At 31.9% G+C, this 23,084-nt stretch overlaps 1 protein-coding gene across 1 annotated transcript in view; it reads left to right on the top strand.

Moving 5' to 3' along the window:
• The window catches only part of fgd (faciogenital dysplasia), a 163,457-nt gene extending 140,914 nt beyond the window's left edge, over positions 1-22,543 (top strand). Inside the window, exons 9-19 of the mRNA XM_061902948.1 lie at positions 3,979-4,037; positions 8,322-8,468; positions 8,585-8,677; positions 8,778-8,857; positions 10,290-10,320; positions 12,369-12,473; positions 15,695-15,748; positions 15,818-15,919; positions 15,999-16,130; positions 18,005-18,145; positions 21,800-22,543. Of these exons, the coding sequence (XP_061758932.1) occupies positions 3,979-4,037; positions 8,322-8,468; positions 8,585-8,677; positions 8,778-8,857; positions 10,290-10,320; positions 12,369-12,473; positions 15,695-15,748; positions 15,818-15,919; positions 15,999-16,130; positions 18,005-18,145; positions 21,800-22,045 (1,190 nt within the window). The 3' untranslated portion in view covers positions 22,046-22,543. The remainder of the gene's footprint in view (positions 1-3,978; positions 4,038-8,321; positions 8,469-8,584; positions 8,678-8,777; positions 8,858-10,289; positions 10,321-12,368; positions 12,474-15,694; positions 15,749-15,817; positions 15,920-15,998; positions 16,131-18,004; positions 18,146-21,799) is intronic.
• The last annotated feature ends 541 nt before the right edge of the window (positions 22,544-23,084 follow it).

Raw genomic sequence — 23,084 nt, 5'->3', positions numbered from 1 at the left:
TTGTATCATGTAGTTGTGTTACCAAGTTGTGTTGTTTACATTTGTATCATGTTGTTGTGTTACCAAGTTGTGTTGTTTGTATTTTTAATTTGTTGTGTTGTTTACATTTGTATCATGTTGTTGTGTTGTTTACATTTGTATCATGTTGTTGTGTTACCAAGTTGTGTTGTTTACATTTGTGTCATGTTGTTGTGCTACCAAGTTTTGCTGTTTACATTTGTATCAAGTTGTTATGTTACCAAGTTGTGTAGTTTACATTTGTATCATGTTGTTGTGTTGTTTACATTTGAACATGTTGTTTTAATACCAAGTTGTGTTTACATTTCTATCATGTTGGTTGCATATGTACCTTGTGTTGTGTTACCAAGTTGTGTTGTTTGCATTTGTACCATGTTGTTGTGTTACCAAGTTGTGTTGTTTACATTTGCATCATGTAGTTGTGTCTCCAAATTGTGTTGTTTACATTTTGTATCATGTTTGTTTTCTTTCCAAGTTGTTTTTTTACATTTGTATCATGTTGTTGTGTTACCAAGTTGTGTTGTTTACATTTGTATGATATTGTTGTTTTACCAAGTTGTTGTTTACATTAGTGTCATGTTGTTCTGTTACCAAGTTGTTGTGTTGTTTACATTTGTATCATGTTGTGTTGTTTACATTTGTATCATGTTGTTGTGTTACCAAGTTGTGCTTTTTACATTTGTATCACGTTGTTGTATTACCAAGTTGTGTTGTTTACATTTGCGCCATGTTGTTTGCATTTGTACTATGTTGTTGTGTTACCAAGTTGTGTTGTTTACATTTGCGCCATGTTGTTGTGTTTCCAATTTTTTTTGTTTACATTTGTATCATGTTGTTTTCTTTTCAAATGTAGTTTTTTACATTTGTATCATGTTGTGTTCCCAAGTTGCGTTGTTTACATTTCTATGATGTTGTTGTGTTGTTTACATTTGTACCATGTTGTTGTGTTACCAAGTTGTGCTGTCTGCATTTGTATCATTTCGTTGTGTTACCAAGTTGTTATGTACATTAGTGTCATGTTGTTCTGTTACCAAGTTGTGTTGTTTACAAATGTATCATTTTGTTTTGTTACCAAGTTGTGTTGTCTACATTTGTATCATGTTGTTGTGTTACCAAGTTTTTGTTTACATTAGTGTCATGTTGTTCTGTTACCAAGTTGTGTTTACAAATGTATCATTTTGTTTTGATACCAAGTTGTGTTGTTTACGTTTGTATCATGTTTTTGTGTTACCAAGTTGTGCTCTTTACATTTGTATCACGTTTTTGTGTTAACAAGTTGTGTTGTTTACATTTGTTTTATGTTGTTGTGTCCTTTACATTTGTACCATGCTTTTTGTCTTACCAAGTTGTGTTTTTTACATGTGTGTTATGTTGTTGTGTTTCCAAGGTATGCTGTTTACATTTGTATCAAGTTGTTGTGTTACCAAGTTGTGTCGTTTACGTTTGTATCATGTTGTTGTGTTGTTTACATTTGTATCACGTTATGTTACCAAGTTGTGTTGTTTACATTTGTGTCCTGTTGTTGTGTTACCAAGTTGTGTTGTTTACATTTGTAGCATGTTGCTGTGTTACCAAGTTATGTTCTTTACATTTGTATCATGTTGTTGTGTTGTTTATAAGTGTATAACATTGTTGTGTTACCAAATTGTGTTGTTTACATTTGTATCATGTTGTTTTCTTTCCAAGTTGTGTTGTTTACATTTGCATCATGTTGTTGTGTTGCCAAGTTGTGTTGTTTACATTTCTATGATGTTGTTGTGTTGTTTGTATTTGTACAATGTTGTTGTGTTAACAAGTTGTGTTGTTTACATTTGAATCATGTTGTCGTGTTACCAAATTGTTGTTTACATTAATTTCATGTTGTTCTGTTACCAAGTTGTGTTGTTTACAAATGTATAATGCTATTTTGTTACCGAGTTGTGTTGTTTACGTTTGTATCATGTTGTTGTATTACCAAGTTGAGCTTTTTACATTTGTATCACGTTTTTGTGTAACCAAGTTGTGTTGTTTACATTTGTATCATGTTGTTGGGTCCTTTACATTTGTGCTATTTTGTTGTGTTACCAAGTTGTGTTGTTTACATGTTTGTCATGTTTTCGTGTTTCCAAAGTATGCTGTTTACATTTGTATTAAGTTGTTGTGTTACTAAATTGTGTTGTTTACATTTGTATTATGTTGTTGTGTTGTTTACATTTGTATCACGTTGTTGTGTTACCAAGTTGTGTTGTTTACATTTGTGTCCTCTTGTTGTGTTACCAAGTTGTGTTGTTGACATTTGTATCATGTTGCTTGCATTTGTACTATGTTGTTGTGTTACCAAATTGTTTTGTTTACATTTGCATTATGTTGTTGTGTTTCCAAATTTTATTGTTTACATTTATATCATGTTGTTTTCTTTCCAAATTTTGTTTTTTACATCTGTGTCATGTTGTTGTGTTACCAAGTCGTGTTTACATTTCTATGATGTTGTTGTGTTGTCTACATTTGTACCATGTTGTTGTGTTACCAAGTTGTGTTGTTTACATTTGTATCATGTTGTTGTGTTACCAAGTTGTTGTTTACATTAGTGTCATGTTGTTCTGTTACCAAGTTGTGTTGTTTACAAATGTATCATGTTGTTTTGTTACAGAGTTGTGTTGTTTACATTTTTGTCATGTTGTTGTGTTGTTTACATTTGTATCATGTTGTTGTGTCCTTTACATTTGTACCAATGTTGTTGTGTTACCCAGGTGTGTTCTTTATATGTGTGTCATGTTGTTGTGTTTCCAAGGTATACTGGTTACATTTGTACCAAGTTGTTGTGTTGCTAAATTGTGTTGTTTGCATTTGTATCATGTTGTTGTGTTGTTTACATTTGTATCACATTGTTGTGTTACCAAGTTGTGTTGTTTACATTTGTGTCCTCTTGTTGTATTACCAAGTTGCGTTGTTTACATTTGTATCATGTTGTTTGCATTTGTACTATGTTGTTGTGTTACCAAGTTGTGTTGTTTACATTTGCATTATGTTGTTGTTTCCAAATTATGTTGTTTACATTTGTATCATGTTGTTTTCCATCCAAATTTAGTTTTTTACATTTGTTGTTTATATTTCTATAATCGTGGTGTGTTGTTTACATTTGTATCATGTTGTTGTGTTACCAAGTTTTTGTTTACATTAGTGTCATGTTGTTCTGTTACAAAGTTGTGTTGATTACAAATGTATCATGTTGTTTTGTTACCGAGTTGTTTTTTACATTTGTGTAATGTTGTTGTGTTGTTTACATTTGTATCATGTTGTTGTGTCCTTTACATTTGTACCATGTTGTTGTGTTACCAGGTTGTGTTCTTTACATTTGTATCATGTTTTTTTTCTTTCCAAGTTGTGTTTTTTACATTTGTATCATGTTGTTGTGTTACCAAATCGTGTTGTTGTTTACTTTTCTGTGATGTTGTTGTGTTGTTTATATTTTTACCATTTTGTTGGTTTACCAAGTTGTGTTGTTTCCATTTTTTTCATGTTGTTGTGTTACCAAGTTGTTGCTTACATTAGTGTCATGTTGTTCTGTTACCAAGTTTTGTGCTGTTTACATTTGTATCACATTGTTGTTTTACATTTGTATCATGCTGTTGTGTTGTTTACATTCGTACCATTTGTCGTTAAGTTTTGTTGTTTACATTTGTATCATGTTGTTGTGTTACCAAGTTGTATTGTTTACATTTGTGTCATGTTGTTGTGTTATCAAGTTGTGCTGTTTACATTTGTGTCATGTTGTGGTACCATGTTGTGTTGTTTACATTTGTATCATGTTTTTGTCTTACAAAGTTCTGTAGTTTACATTTATATCATCATGTTGCTGTGATTCGATCATGTTTTAGTGTTATGAAGTTGTATTGTTTACATTTGTATCAGGTTGTTGTGTTACCAAGTTGTGTCATCACAACAATATTTAATATTTGTATTTGTTTCTTTCCCCCACAGAAGCGTTGGAGTTAATTTCCACAGCAGCAAATCATTCCAACGCAGCCATCAAGAAGATGGTGAGAATTCTCATCTCCTTTTCTCATACCATGTGATACTATGTGATAATATGTGATACCATATGATACCATGTAATACAATATGATGTATGATACAATACGATATATGACACTATATGATTTATGATACCATAAGATTTATGATACGTTAGGATATATGATACAATACGATAGATGATGACATATGATACCGTATGATACATGGTACGATATGATATATGATACATGATATTGCATATGATACCATATTATGTATGATACCATATGATATATAATACAATATGATACAATGATATGATATATGAAATTATATCATATATGATACAATATAATGTATGTAAGTTATGATACCATGTGATATATCATAAGGTAGAAGATGGATGGATGATATGTGATACTATATAGTACATGATACAATGATATATGATACCATATGATACATGATACCATATTATATATAATACCATGTGGTATATGATACATGATATGATATGATGTATGAAACGGTATGATATATGATACTATATGATATGATACCATATGATATAAGATTTTATATGATATAATACAATATGATGTATGATACCATATGATGTATGATACAGTATGATACATAATATGATGATAAATGAAATGATATGTTATATGATACAATATGATACATGATACCATGTGATATATGATACATGATACCATATTATATATGATATGATACAATCCGATACAATAGGATATATGATATGATATGATACCATATGATACATGATACAATAAGGTGTATGATACTATATGATTTATGATACCATAAGATTTATGATACATGATACAATATGATAAAATAGTACGATATGATATATGATACATGATATGACATATGATACCATATTATATATGCTATATAATACAATATGATGCATGATACAATATGATATATGGTAAGATATGATACCATGTGATGTATCATACGGTAGCAAATTGGATAGATGGATGGATGGATGGATGATACCTGATACCGTATAGTACATGATACAATGATATATGATACAATATGATACATGATACCATGTGGTATATGATACATGATACGATATGATGTATGAAACCAAATGATATATGATACCGTATGATATAAGATTTTATATGATATGATACAATATGATATATGATACAATATGATACATAATATGATGATGTATGAAACAATATGCTATATGATACAATATGATACATGATACCATGATACATGATACCATATTATATATGATATGATACAATCTGATACGATATGATATATGAAAATAATATGATATATGATACAATAGAATGTATGGTAAGATATGATACCATGTGATATATCATACGGTAGAAATTTGGATAGATGGATGGATGGATGATACCTGATACTGTATAGTACATGATACAATCATATATGATACAATATCATATGATAACAATTGATACCATACAATTAGATTTTAATATGATACAATGCTAAAATGATATGATATGTCACAATGCTGCTGTGATGTGATACGATACAAATGCGATACACATATGATATATGAGTGAAGGAAGAAGTGTTATCAGTTATCTCAGACTGGAAATTGTGTTTTTTTGCTGGCGGATTTCAGTAACTCGCATCTTCGTCATCGCTCTCCTGTATCAGACTCGTATTTCCAACTTCCTCCAAAACTGGTCACATGATCAATGAAGAAATATAGTACAGTGGAACCTCCAAATACAAACCTAATTGGTTCTTAAACAGGGAGCATCAATGGAAAAGTTTGAGTATCAAAGCAAATTCCTCCATAAGAAACAATGTAAACATGAATAATTGGTTCCGGCCTGGACAAAAGTCCTTACTTTAGGGAAGGTTTGTACACTTTGAAGACAAAATAAAGTACTACACAGTAGTGGTCATCAAACATGACACGGAGGTGAATGATCTCCTTTTTAACTTTGAACAAAACACAACAACAACAACGGCAAGCTGAACTGTTCTGTGTATGCTGCTCTGCCAACACACACCTCGGTCCTTCGAGTGTCCTCACAAATGATCAGAAATCATAATCATTTTTAACTTTAACAACCTCATATCTACTAGTGAGTGAATGAAAAACTTAATGAATGAATGAAATAGTGAATAAATGAATGAGTGAGTGAATGAATTAAATAGTAAATTAATTAAAGAGTGAATGAGAGAATGGATACATAAAAGAGTAAATGAATGAACACATTGACTGCATGAATGGATGAAAGAGCAATTGAATGAAATGAGTGAATTAATACATTAATTAGATAATGATTAAATGACACAGCGAATTAATTAATAAAATGATACATTAATGATTGAATGAAAGAGAGAGTGAGTGAATGAATCAAAGAATAATGAAGGAGTGAATGAGTAAATGGCTGAAAGAAGAAATTAGTTAATTAATAAATGAATGAGAGAATGAATAAATGAAAGAGTGAAAGAATGAGTACATTAATGCATGGATGAGTGAATGGATGAATGAGTGAGTGAATGAAATAAGTGAATTGATCAAATAATGAGAGAGTGAATGAATGAAAGAGTGAATTAATTAATAAATTTATACATGAATGAATGAATACATTAAATATAAATGAATGAGTGAGAGAATAAATGAATGAGTGAGTGAATGAATAAATGGGTAAAAGGATAAATGAGTTCATTCATAAATGAATGAGAGAATGAATAAATGAAAGATTGAAAGAATGAGTACATTGATACATGAATGAGGGAATGGATGAAAGAGTGAGTGAACAAAATGAGTGAATTGATAAATCAATGAGAGAAGGAATAAATGAAAGAGTGAATCAATTAATACACGAAAAAGTGAAATAATGAGTACATTGATACATGAATATGTGAGTGAATGAAATAAGTTAATTGATATATTAATGAGAGAATAAATAAATTAAAGACTGAATTTATTAATACATTGATAAATGAATGAGTGAATGAATGAGTGTTTGAGGGAATAAATGAAATAATAATAAATGAGTGAATGAATAAATGGGTGAAAGAAGGAATGAATGAGTGAGTGAATTAATAAATGGGTGAAAGAATAAATGAGTTAATTAATAAATGAATGAAAGAATGAATAAATGAAAGAGTGAAAGAATGAGTACATTGATACATGAATGTGTGAATGGATGAGAGAGTGAGTGAATGAAATGAGTGAATTGATAAATCAATGAGAGAATGAATAAATGAAAGCATGAATCAATTAATACATGAAAGAGTGAAAGAATGTGTACATTGATACATGAATGAGTGAATGGATGAAAGAGTGAGTGAATAAAATAAGTGAATTGATGAATTAACGAGGGAATAAATCAATTAAAGACTGAATTAATTAATAAATTGATAAATGAACGAGTGAATGAATGAGAGATAGAGTGAATAAATGAAATAATAATAAATGAGTGAATGAATAAATGGGTGAAAGAAGGAATGAATGAGTGAGTGAATGAATAAATGGGTGAAAGAATAAATGAGTTAATTAATAAATGAATGAATGAAAGTGAAAGAATGAGTACATTGATACATGAAAGAGGGAGGGAATGAAATGAGTGAATTGGTAAGTGAAGTGAAGTGAATTATATTTATATAGCGCTTTTTCTCTAGTGACTCGAAGCGCTTTACATAGTGAAACCCAATATCTAAGTTACATTTAAACCAGTGTGGGTGGCACTGGGAGCAGGTGGGTAAAGTGTCTTGCCCAAGGACACAACGGCAGTGACTAGGATGGCTGAAGCGGGGATCGAACCTGCAACCCTCAAGTTGCTGGCACGGCCGCTCTACCAACCGAGCTATACCGCCCCAATGAATAATATGAGAGAATGAATAAATGAAAGTGTGAATCAATTAATACATGAATGAGTGAATGAATGAAAAAGTGAGTGAATAAATGAAAGAATAATGAACGAGTGAATGAATAAATGAGTGAAAGAATAAATGAGCGAGTGTGAACAAGTGAGCAAATGCATAAATGGGTCAAATGAATACATGAATGAGTGAATACATTTAGTGTGTGAGTGAATGAATGCATGACTACATGAATGAGTGAATGAATAATGAAAAAGTGAATGAATGTTGTTAAACAGAGACATAGTTGGCGCAGGTCGACAACATAGTTGGCTCCATGTAAAAGTTCCAGAATGGAAAAAAGGTTGGCAGTTCGTAGATGGAGGTTGCACTGTGTCTGCTGTGAGCAAGTGGCGCCCCCTGGTGGTGACACGAGGTGTTGTGTGGCGCAGGAGAAGATGCACAAGCTGCTGGAGGTGTACGAGCGTCTGGGAGGCGAGGAGGACATCGTCAATCCTGCCAACGAGCTCATCAAGGAAGGTCACATCAAGAAGATGTCGGCCAAGAACGGAACAGCACAAGACCGATACCTCTACTTGGTGACTTGGACATCTTTTTTATCCATATTGATTGATTGATTTCCTACTTAGTGACTTGGCCATCTTTTATCTACATGAAGATGATTAGTGACACTAATGTCTGCGTTTGCTGGCAGTTCAACAACATGCTGCTCTACTGTGTGCCGAAACTGCGACTGATGGGACAGAAGTTCAGCGTCAGGGAGAGGATTGACATCGCTGGCATGGAGGTCTTCTTCTTCTTCTTCTTCTTCTTCTTCTCAAACCCTCTTAATTAATTCACCCATGCAAATTATTATTAATATTATTTTCTCTCCGCTGGGATCTCAGGTGCAGGAGAACGTGAAGCAGAATCTTCCTCACACCTTTGCAATTATTGGCAAGCAGCGTTCACTGGAACTTCAAGCCAGGTCAGCTTTTACTTTCACTCCAGGACTTCATCAGAAGTCTAAAATCTTTTCATCTGAAGAACTTCAAATGTCTCAAATTAGCTGAAGATTTACATTTATTTAATTGATTTTTCTCTTTGAAATGAGTGTATCTGGAAGATGCATACAAAATACATTGGAATAAATCTGTGTGTGTGTGTATGTATCTATATGTATGTGTATATATATATATATATATATATATATATACACATACATATATATACACACATACATATATACGTGCGTACATATATACGCATATACATGCATGCATATATATATATATACACATACATATGTATTTATATGTATATATGTATGTACAGTATATATGTATGTATGTATATATACATATATTTGTATATACGTATGCATGTATATATGTATGTGTATATATGTATATATACAGTATATGTGTGTATATATGTGTATGTATATATGTATATATATTTGTATGTATGTACGTACATATGTATGTATGTATATATGGATATATATTTCTGTATGTACATATATATGTATGTATATATATGTATGTGTGCATGCATGTATTTTTATGTATGTATATATGCATGTACATATGCACATATATCTATATGCGCATATATATGTTTATATATAAATACATACATCTCTCTCTCTATATATATATATATATGTATGTATATGTATGTATGTATGTATGCATCCATCCATTTTTCTACCACTTGTCTCTTTGGGAATCGCGGGGGCTGCTGTGTATATATATATATATATATACATATATATATATATATATATATGTGTGTGTGTGTGTATGTATATATGTATGTACGTACATTTATATGTATGCATATATATGTATGTATGTACATATATATGTATGTATATATTTGTATGTATGTATATATATATGTATGTACGTACATATATATATGTACATATGCACATATATGTATATGTGCATATATATGTTTATAAATAAATACATACATCTCTCTCTCTCTCTCTCTATATATATATACATATATAGAAATATATATATATATATATATATATGTATGTATATATATGTATATATATATATATATATATATATATATATATATATATATATATATGCATCCATCCATTTCTACCGCTTGTCCCTTTCGGGTCGCATGGGGTGCTGTGTGTATATATATATATATATATATATATATATATATATATATATATATATATATATATATATGCACATACTTTATGTATATAGATATATATGTATGCAAACTTTATGTATGTATATGCATAATCTATATAGTGTTTATTAGGGGTATATATATATTTTTTTTATGTCATTTGTTTCTATTAATGATTTTAAAGCAAATCTTGATATGATTAAAAGTGTGAGACCAAGACGAATAACTTGAAGTTTTGTTTTGACTGATAGGACAGCTGAGGAGAAGGAAGAGTGGATTCAGGTGAGATGTTTGGAATGTGACCAATGAGCAGGATGTCCCTAACAAAACAAAACTCAAACATGATGATGTTACGTAACGTCTCTTTGGGGGACAGAAACGACTTTGCTAACGACTTCCTCTAATTGACGATTGTCTCCTAACGACCCACTGTAACCTCGCTTTGAGCTCGTTGGGCCAGAGAAAATACGATTAGGAGTTTGACTGGCTTGATGAGGACGAGGAGGATGTCTCATTGAAAGGAAACAAAGGAAAAAGCTGAAGGGGGAAATAAAGTGAAAGTGAAAGTAACAAGAGGTCACCAAGATGTCAGAAAATGCAAATTACTGTACAAGTACAATAATAATATTAATAATTGGAATTAATAAGGACAATAAGATCTCAGGTCCTGATGCAGGTCTGGTCAATCTCCCAGTAGTCCAAAAGAATCCAGACCGTGATCCGGATCAGCCCCAAAATGAAATCAGTTCTTCTCTCATCCGAGTTCACATTTGTGTGCATAACTTTCCGTTATTTTAATAAACAATCTCCTGCAACAGCAATAATAATAATAATAATAGTACAGTAATGTACAGATAAAAAAAAATTTAAAACAACAAAAAAGTGTTCACTTTTTAATAATCAAAAGGAGGAAAAAGTGAAACTTTTTATGATTAATATTTCAATCTCATATACACATACTTTATATAAGTAGATACATATACACATACAGTACATATACTGTATATAAGTAGATACATATACACATACAGTACATATACTGTATATAAGTACATACATATACACATACAGTACATATACTGTATATAAGTACATACATATACACATACAGTACATATACTGTATATAAGTACATACATATACACATACAGTACATATACTGTATATAAGTACATACATATACACATACAGTACATTTACTGTATATTTGTATATACATATACATATACTGTAGATGAGTACATAAATATACACATAATAATAATGATAATAGATTTTATTTGTAAAAGCACTTCACATTGAGCAAACAACCTCAAAGTGAAGTGAATTATATTTATATAGCGCTTTGTCTCTATTGATTCAAAGCGCTTTACATTATGAAACCCAATATCTAATTTTTTACATTTTTAAACCAGTGTGGTTGGCACTGGGAGCAGGTGGGTAAAGTGTCTTGCCCAAAGACACAACGGCAGTGACTAGGATGGCGGAAGCGGGGATCGAACCTGCAACCCTCAAGTTGCTGGCACAGCCGAGCTATACCTCCCCATACCAAGCGCTACAGTGTATTAAAAAAAATAAAAAGATATTAAAAATAAAAATTACAAAAGCCTATGAGCTAGAACTTGCACGCATACATCCCCCCCCAAAAAAAGGCTTTTAAAAAAATTAATGTTTCTTAAGCCTTTTTTTTTTAAAAAAAAGCATCCACAGTCTGTGGTGCCCTCAGGAGGCCAAGGAGAGCGTTCCACAGACTGGGAGCTTTGTCCTCGGAGGTTAGCCTGTCCGGACCAGAGGTGAGTAGTTCTTTGAGGTAGAAAGGGGGCATTTCCATGGAGGCATTGGTGGGTTAGTAGGGAGACTTTGTATTCAATCCTGAGTGGAACAGGAAGCCATGCTGTATATAAATACTGTATATAAGTACATGCATATACACATACTGTAAATAAGTACACATATAAAGACAAAGTCCAGGTAAAATACACACATAACATACAAATACTTACAAATATTTAAAAAGGAACAAATATCTTGTGATTGTTACAAAACCTAGTTCTTGTTTACTGTTTATTATAATTCATGTTGTTGTTTTCTCTTTTTGAACCAATAACTAACCAACTAATCAACCAACCAACCAACTAACTTCAACATTATTTAAGCCCCTGGCAGAGGTAATAGTAAACATTGTAATATTTACATCTCTGGCTGCGTCTAAACTCTGCGTGATTATTACTGTAACGGCAGAAGGGTCGATACAGAAGTGATTGATATTGGCTCTTCTCAGAAGTGATCGTCATCTTCATCAGCATCCTCATCTGCTTGCATGTGTTCAGGTGATCGGGGCCACCATGGAGCGCCACAAACAGAACAGCGAGACCTTCAATAAAGCCTTCAATAACTCCTTCTCACGGGAGGATGATCACGCTCCTGAATCACCGGTAAGTTGCTCTATACCGGAAACAATCAGGAGAAGAATCAGCCGAGATGTATCAGTCTGGTATCCATGGAACAATCAGAAGTAGCATTAGGGTGCATTTATCAGTCTGGTATCCATGGAACAATTATGAGAATCAATGTAGATTTATGAGTGTGGTATCCATGGAACAATCAGGAGAATCGGTGTAGATTTGTCATTCTGGTATCCATGGTACAATCAGTGGAAAAATCAGCAAAGGTTTATGAGTCTCGTATCTATGGAACAATCAGGAGAATCAGTGTAGGTTTGTCAGTCTGGTATCCATGGAACAATCAGGAGAAGAATCATCGTAGCTGTATATCTATCCATGGAACAAACAGGAGAATCGGTGTAGATTTATCAGTCTGGTATCCATGGAACATTTAGGAGAAGAATCATCGTAGCTGTATCAGTCTGGCAGACATTGTACACTCAGGAGAAAAATCAGTGTTGATGTATCCGTCTGGTATCCTTGGAACAATCGGGAGAAGAACCAGCGTAGATTTATCAGTCTGGTATCTGTGGAACAAACATATGAGTCTGGCATCCATGGTACAATCAGGAGAAAAACCAGTGTCAATGTATCAGTCTGGTATCCTTGGAACAATCGGGAGAAGAATCAGCATAGATTTATCAGTCTGGTATCTGTGGAACAAACATGTGAGTTTGGTATCTATGGAACAATCAGGACAATCAATATAGATTTATGAGTCCGGTATCCATGGAACAATCAGGAGAATCAATGGAGATTTATGAGTCCGGTATCCATGGAACGATCAAAAGAATCAATCTAGATTTTTCAGTCTGGTATCCATGGAACAATCATGTGAATTAATGTAGTTGTATCAGTCTGGTATCCATGGAACAATTAGGGGAATCAATGTTGATGTATGAGTCTGGAATAAATGGAACAATCAGGAGAATCAATGTAGATTTTTCAGTCTGGTATCCATGGAACAATCAGGAGAATCAATGTTGATTTGTCAGTCTGGTATCCATGGATCAATCAGGAGAATCTGTGTAGATTTGTCTGTCTGGTATCCGTGGAACAATCAGGAGAAAAACATCCTAGCTGTATCAGTCTGGCATCCATGGAACAATCAGGAGAGGAATCAGCGTAGATTTATCAGTTTGGTATCCATGTAACAATCAGGAAAATCAATATAGATTTATAAGTCTGGTATTCATGGAACGATCAGGAGAATTATTGTAGATTTTTGAGTCTGGTATCCATCGAACAATCCGGAGAATCAATGTGGATTTACCTGTCTGGTATCCATGGAACATTCAGGAAAATGTATGTAGATTTATGAGTCTGGTATCCATGGAACAATCAGGAGAATCAATGTAGATTTATGAGTCTGGTATCCATGGAACAGTCAGGTGAATCAATGTACATTTATCAGTCTGATACATCTACGCTGATTCTTCCACGTATACCAGATTCACAAATCTACATTGAATCTCCTGATTGTTCCATGGGTACCAGACTGATACATCTACACTGATTCTTCTCGTAATTGTACCAGACTGAAAAATGTACACCAATTCTCCTGATTGATCCATGCATACCAGACTGATAAATCTACATTGATTCTCCTGATTGTTCCATGGATACCAGACTGAAAAATCTACACTGATTCTCCTGATTGATCCATGCATACCAGACTGATAAATCTACATTGATTCTCCTGATTGTTCCATGGCTACCAGACAATCAGGAGAAAAATCAGCGTGGAGGCATCAGTCTGGTATCCATGGAACAATCAGGAGAAACAATGTAGATTTATGAGTTTGGTATAGGTGGAAGAACCAGCGTAGATGTATCAGTATGGTATCCGTGGAACAATCCGGAGAAGAGTCAGCGTAGACCAGGGGTCACCAACCTTTTTGAAACCAAGAACTACTTTTTGGGTACTGAATAATGCGAAGGGCTACCAGTTTGATACACACTTAAATAAATTGCCAGAAATAGCCAATTTGCTCAATTTACCTTTAATAAATAAGTCTATATATATATAAAAAAGGGTATTTCTGTCCGTCATTCCGTCGTACATTTTTTTTCCTTTTACGGAAGGTTTTTTTGTAGATGAAAAAAACACTTAATTGAACGGTTTAAAAGAGGAGAAAACTCGAAAAAAATGAAAATAAAATTTTGAAACATAGTTTATCTTCAATTTCGACTCTTTAAAATTCAAAATTCAACCGAAAAAAAGAAGAAAAAAACTAGCTAATTCGAATCTTTTTGAAAAAATTAAAAACATTTTTATGGAACATCATTAGTAATTTTTGCTGATTAAGATTAATTTTAGAATTTTACTGATGTGTTTTAAATAGTTTAAAATCCAATCTGCACTTTGTTAGAATATATAACAAATTGGACCAAGCTATTTTTCTAACAAAGACAAATCATTATTTTTTCTAGATTTTCCAGAACAAAAATTTTAAAAGAAATTCAAGACTTTGAAATAAGATTTGAATTTGATTCTAAAGATTTGCCAGAATATATATTTTTTAATTTTAATCATAATAATTTTGACAAAATATTTCATAAATATTCTTCGTCGAAAAGACAGAAGCTAAAATGAAGAATTAAATTAAAATGCATTTATTATTCTTTACAATAAAGAAAAAATACATTTACTTGAACATTGATTTAAATTGTCAGGAAAGAAGAGGAAGGAATTTAAAAGGTAAAAAGATATGTGTTTAAAAATCTTAAAATCATTTTTAAGGTTGTATTTTTTCTCTAAAATTGAAAGTTATAAGAAGCAAAGTAAAAAAATAAATGAATTTATTTAAACATGTGAAGACCAAGTCTTTAAAATATTTTCTTGGATTTTCAAATTCTATTTGAGTTTTGTCTCTCTTAGAATTAAAAATGTCGAGCAAAGCGAGACCAGCTTGCTAGTAAATAAATACAATTTAAAAAATAGAGGCAGCTCACTGGTAAGTGCTGCTATTTGAGCTATTTTTAGAACAGGCCAGCGGGCGACTCTTCTGGTCCTTACGGGCACCGCGTTGGTGACCCCTGGTGTAGAGTATCAGCCCGGTCTTGAACCCTTGTTCTGACTCATGAGCACTGACGAGGTCCCTCCCAGAAGTTGTAGTCCAGCGTGGTCTCACAGGAGAAGAAGGGTGTTGTTCTGCTGACACCTGGTGGCAGACCCGTGTCACTGCATCTCATTTTTCTTGTGCCCTCAGTGTGCCTGGTCCAACACGTCCATGGACTCAGACGGTGAACGGCTCCATGAAAGGGTAACGTTGAGAAAAATCGCTAATGCCCGATGGACTGTTGTGTTGAGATGATGGACTTGTGGTGTGCAGAAGAGTTCCAGGAAGAAGGAGAAAGAGAAACAAACGTGCAAAGGCTGCAGCGAGAACTTCAACTTCACCAAGCGCAAACATCACTGCAAGTCGTGCGGAGGAGTGAGCAGCCTATATATTCCACTTCCTGTCATGGGACTGTCCCGACAGGTCTTCTCAACGCGTGCTGTCCCTTTTGCAGGCAATCTGCGCCAAGTGCTCCAAGACCTTGGACAACAAGACCAGCCGACTGTGTCCCGAGTGTTTCCAGGCCAGCCTGGGTCTGGACCTCCTGGCTGTGGGCGGCGAGCAGAAGAAGAAAGCAGCGCCTGAGGTCACACAAATGATTTAATTACAACATTTAGCACCATTTTTATGCATTTCATATTTTATAATATTTAATTGACTATATATTTAATAATTGTATATATATATTTTTATATTTAACTAACTATATATTTAATGTTTTATATATATTTTCATATTCAACTGATTATATATTTATTTTATATATATGCATTTCTATATTTAACTGACGATATATTTAATAATTTTATATTTAACTAATTATTTAATATCTTTATATTTAACTGACTAAATATTTAATACGTCTTTTATATATTTCTATATTTAACTGATTATACATTTGATGTTTATATGTATGAATATATATATTTATATAATTTGTATACTTGACTATATATTTCATATTTTTATATTTAACTGACTATGTATTTAATACTTTTATAAATATATTACTATATATATATATATATATTTCTATATTTAACTGATTATGTATTTTAATATTTGTATATATATATATTTTTTTTACTGACTATTTCATAATTTTTTTTATTTAACTGATTACATATTTTAGGTTTTTATATATATTTCTGTATTTAACTGATTTTTATATATATTTAACTGACTATATATTTAATATTTTCCTATATTTCTATATCAAACTGATAAAATATTTAATACTTTTATATATTTTTAACTGATTATATATTTGGTATTTGTATATATATTTCTAAACTAAATAATTATATATTTGTTTTTATATATTCTTATATTTAACTGATTATATATTTGATATTTTTATATCTATTTCCGTATTTAAATGATTTATATACATATTTTTAACTGACTATATATTTAATATCTTCATATATTTCTATAATTAACTGATAATATTTTTAATACTTTTACATATATTTTTCTCTTTAACTGACTATATATTTGATATTTTTATATATATTTCTGAATTTAACTGATTATATATTTAATGTTTTTCTATATATTTCTATATTTAACTGACTATATGGTAAATATTCTAAGATATTTCTATATTTAACTGATAATATATTTAATATTTGTGTGTACATTTTAATTATTAAACTTACTATATATTTAATATATTGATATATATTAACTAGTTATATATTTAATATTTATAAATATATTTTATATTTAACTGAATATATAATATATATTTTATAATTGTATATATTATACTGACTATATATTTAATATTTTTATGTATTTCTATATTTAACTGATTATAATTTTAATTTTTTATATATAGTTATATATTTAACTGACTATATATTTAATATTTGTATGTTTCCATATTTAACTGATTATAATTTTAATTTTTTATATATAGTTATATATTTAACTGACTATATATTTAATATTTGTATGTTTCCATATTTAACTGATTATATGTAGTTAATATTTGTATATATTTCTATACTTAACTGACTTTGTTTAATATGTTTATATATTTAACTAATTTTATTTTTAATATTTGTATATATATTTCTATGTTTAACTAATTTCTATACATATTTCTATACTTAACTGACTATATATTGAATATTTGTGTACATTTCTATATTTAACTGATTATATATTTGATATTTGAATGTATTTCTATCTTTAACTGACTATATTGAATGTTTTTATATAAATCTATATTTAACTGACTCTATATTTAATATTTGTATATATTTCTAAATTTAACTGACTATATATTAAATATTTATATATATATATATATATATATATATATATATATATATAATGTACTTAACTGACTATATATTTAGTATTTATATATATTTCTATATTTAACCGACTATATATTTGATATTTTCATGTATTTCTATATTTAACCGACGGTCTGTGTAATAATTCCAGAGACAACTTTCACTGACGGGGGAAAACTGCTTGCTGTGCGCTCACCTCCACGTGCAGGAGAAAGGAAAGACTTGGACTAAGATGTGGGCGGCGGTCACGAAGGCGGAGCCTCTTGTGTTGTACCTGCAGAGTAGTGGACAGGTGTGACAACACGCACGCACGCACATGTTTGAATTGCAAGACTAAAATCTTAATCCCTCTGCTCTTAATAAGTGGACATTGGAAAAGTTCAACCTTTTATCATTGCAAATAACATAATCATTGCAATTATTAAAACAACATAATTATTGCAATTATTAAAATAACATGATTATTGCAAATATTTGTAAAAATATTTGGATAATATATATATGATATATAAAATATTTGTATAATGTATATGTAATATGATATATATATATATAGAAACTATATATACACATATGCATATATATAAAATAGAATTATAATATAATATATATATAGTATATAGAATATTTGTATACTATATATATATATATTTGTAAAAAAATAAATAAATAGTTATGACGGTAATAACAAAACAAATATAATACTTTGACAAAAAATGTTTGCAGCACAAAAATTAGACACCTTTTTGGTGATTTTAACGAGGTTGGGGCCTGTGATGAAAATGTACATAATAATTATACGTTATAACCATAAACTTGAAAACTATAATAGTTGGACAAAAAAAAAAATGTTTTTTTCTTTCTGCGATGAAGTGGCGACTTGTCCAGTGTATATCCGGCCTTCCGCCCGATTGTAGCTGAGATAGGCACCTGCGACCCCAAAGGGAATAAGCGGTAGGAAATGGATGGATGTAAAAAATATTTTCCAGCACAAACATAGGGAACACTTTTGGGGAGATTTCGACATTTCTGACTTTTTTTATTTGGTTCATTTGAACAATCCTTCCATCCAATCCATTTTCTAGCGCTTATTCCCTTTGGGGTCGCTAGTGCCTATTTCAGCTAGAATCGGGCGGAAGGCGGTGTACACCCTGGACAAGTCGCCAGATCATCGCAACATTTGAACAATGTGAATTTGAATTAAAGTAGCTCCGCCCCTTATAGGAAGTGGAATAGGAAATGCCCTCTCTTTTGTCACGTTTGATCAATTTTTTAAAATAGTTTACAAACACTAAAATTAAATATAGATTTGGTTCTGGGCTGCAGTAAAGTAATGTTATGCTAATCAGGAATTATTCTGTATAAATGTAATATTTTCATAAGTTGGAGCATAAAAACACGGACATAGTCACCTGTACACTGATTTAGTGATGCTGCCTGAGGCTGAGCCAATCAGAGGCCATGACACTGAACAGCATGCTCTGATGTTGTAGCACGTTGTTGTGCCAGAGGTGACATAAAAACATGGCATCATCATATTATACATTGGGTTGATTATGTTCTTGTCTCAAAGGTGACATAAAAACGTGACATTGTTTTATACATTGTGTTGATTATGTTGTTGTGTCAAAGGTGACATAAAACATGACATCATCATATCATACATTGTGTTGATTATGTTGTTGTGTCAAAGGTGACATAAAACATGACATCATCATATCATACATTGTGTTGATTATGTTGTTGTGTCAAAGGCGACATAAAAACGGGACATTGTTTTATACATTGTGTTGATTATGTTGTGTCAAAAGTGACATAAAATTTACATATTATACATTGTGTTGATGTTGTTGTTTTAAAGGCGACAAAAACATGACATCATCATATCATACAGTGTGTTGATTAAGTTTTTGTCAAAGGTGACATAAAAACATGACATCATTATATTATAAGTTGTGTTGATTATGTTGTTGTGTCAACGGTGACAAAAACATGACATCATCTTATCATACAGTGTGTTGATTAAGTTGTTGTCAAAGGTGTCATTAAAACATGACATCATACACATTTAGTTGATTATGTTGTTGTGTCAAAGGTGACATAAAAACATGACATCATTATATTATAAGTTGTGTTGATTATGTTGTTGTGTCAAAGGTGACAAAAACATGACATCATCTTATCATAGTGTGTTGATTAAGTTGTTGTCAAAGGTGACATTAAAACATGACATCATACACATTTAGTTGATTATGTTGTTGTGTCAAAGGTGACATAAAAACATGACATTTTCATATTATACATTGTGTTGATTATGCTGTGGTGTCAAAGGTGACATAAACGTCGCAGCACTATTATACATTGTGTTGACTATGTTGTGTCAAAGGTGACACAAAACAGGACATAATCATATTATACATTGTGTTGATTATGTTGTTGCGTCAAAGGTGACATAAAAACGGGACATTGTGTTGATTATGTTGTGTCAAAAGTGACATAAAATGTACATATTATACATTGTGTTGATTATGTTGTGTCAAAGGTGACAAACGTGGCATCATTATATTATACATTGTGTTGATTAAGTTGTTGTCAAAGGTGACATATAAACATGACATCATATTATAAGTTTTGTTGATTATGTTGTGTCAAAGGTGACTTAAAAATATGACATCATCATATTTATTATACATTGTGTTGATTATGTTGTATCATAAACGTGGCATCATTATATTATACATTGTTAAAGTTAAAGTACCAATGATTGTCACACACGTGTCAAAGGTGACATAAAATGACATTATACATTGTGTTGATTATGTTGTTGTGTCAAAGGTGACTAAAATATGTCATATACATTGTGTTATGTTGTTGTGTCAAAGGTGACTAAAATATGTCATATACATTGTGTTATGTTGTTGAGTCAAAGGTGACATAAAAACATGACAGCATTATACATTGTGTTGATTATGTTGTTGTGTCAAAGGTGACTTGAACATGATATCATTACATTATAGATTGTTGATTAAGTTGTTAGGTCAAAGGTGACATTAACACACGACGTCATATTATACATTCTGTTGAGTATGTTGTTGTGTCAAAAGTTACTTAAAAATATGGCATATTAGTGATTGTGTTAATTTTGCTGCTGTGTCAAAGGTGACATAAAACATGACACCATAATACTATACATTGTGTTGATTATGTTGTGTCAAAGGTGACTTAAAACATCACATCATTATGCATTGTGTTGATTATGTTGATGTGTCAAAGTTGACATAAAACATGACATCATCATATTATACATTGCGTTGATTATGTTGTTATGTTAAAGGTGACAAAACATGACATCATCATATTATACATTGTGTTGACTATGTTGTTGTGCCAAAGGTGACACAAAACATCACATCATTATGCATTGTGTTGATTATGTTGATGTGTCAAATTTGACATAAAACATGACATCATCATATTATACATTGCGTTGATTATGTTGTTATGTTAAAGGTGACAAAACATGACATCATCATATTATACATTGTGTTGACTATGTTGTTGTGCCAAAGGTGACACAAAACATCACATCATTATGCATTGTGTTGATTATATTCTTGTGTCAAAGGTGACATAAAACATGACATCAACATTTTATACATTGTGTTGACTATGTTGTTGTGTCAAAGGTCACATAAAACATGACATCATCATATTATACATTGTTGTTGACTGTTGTCAAAGGTGACATAAAAATGACATATTATACATTGTGTTGATTATGTTGTTGTGCCAAAGGTGACATAAAACATGACATCATCATATTATACATTGTGTTCATTATGTTAAAAACATGACTTATTATTATATAGTACATTGTGTTGATTACGTTGTTGTGTCAAAGGTGACATCATTGTGTTGATTAAAACGTCTTCTCACCTGTGTGCAGGAGCTGAAAGGTGCTCGGGCCGTTCCTCTGCCGGGGTTCGAGGTGACGGCGGTGTCGCCGTCGGCAAGCGAGAGGTCGGAGGTCAGACACGCCGTGCGGCTCAGTCACAGCCAGCAGACTTTGCTCCTCGCCGCTCAGGACGCGGAACTCCAGGCCAAGTGGGCGGAGTTTCTCGCCAAAGCGTCCCGAGGCGAAACGCCGGCGGAGCTTTTGACGAACCAGACAGAGGACAGGAAGAGCCAATAGTGGACTCACGGACTCTAAGCCCCGCCCCCTCCCTCTCACCTTCCTCTGTAAAAGAGCACACCTTACTTGAATTTGCTTACCTTGGCACTTTTTGTTTACCGGACACGACAAGGCCGTCCTTCCTGTACGCCACTTCCTCCTCGCCATCAGCTCACCACCGCCACATCCTCCTCGCCATCAGCAAGTTGACCTTCATGGAAAAACCGTTCATTGTTCCAAAGCTGCAAATTGTGTTGTTTTTTTTAAAATATTTTTCATCTTGACTCTTAAAAAAAAGCATTAAGTCCTGGTGTTCTTTTTCCATCACGTGAAAGTGTGTGTGTGTGCGTGTGTGTGTGTGTGTGTATGAAACATTTTGAGAGTTGCGTGTCATCGATGTGTGTGTGCTGAGACACAGTAGCAGTTGAGTAGTAATATTATTGTACAGTAAGTCTATTAAATTGTGATGTAAGAATAAGAAAGTACATTTTAAGTTAAAATAAAAAATCAAAAAATGAACACTGACGTATACAAATATTGTGGCTGGCCACCTCATCATCTGGCAGCTTCCTCTCCCTCGTACAATATTTGTCACACCTGATCAACAAGGTTATTATTTCTACTTATCAATGGAGACAAATTGGTATTTTATGCAATTTGACAAAAAACGTATCTGCTGACAAAAAATATATAAATACATATATGAATATACAGTGGGGCAAAAAAGTGTTTAGTCAGCCACCGATTGTGCAAGTTCTCCCACTTAAAATGATGACAGAGGTCTGTAACTTTCATCATAGGTACACTTCAACTGTGAGAGACAGAATGTGAAAAAAAAAATCCAGGAATTCACATTGTAGGAATTTTAAAGAATTTATTTGTAAATTATGCTGGAAAATAAGTATTTGGTCAACCATTCAAAGCTCTCACTGATGGAAGGAGGTTTTGGCTCAAAATCTCATGATACATGGCCCCATTCATTCTTTCCTTAATACGGATCAATCGTCCTGTCCCCTTAGCAGAAAAATCACCCCATTCCACCACCATGCTTCACAGTAGG

This window comes from Nerophis ophidion, linkage group LG06, assembly GCF_033978795.1.
Source record: "Nerophis ophidion isolate RoL-2023_Sa linkage group LG06, RoL_Noph_v1.0, whole genome shotgun sequence".
NCBI classification, from domain to species: Eukaryota; Metazoa; Chordata; class Actinopteri; order Syngnathiformes; family Syngnathidae; genus Nerophis; species Nerophis ophidion.
Note: the sequence above shows the minus strand (reverse complement) of the source record. Positions and strands in the feature narration are given on the sequence as shown.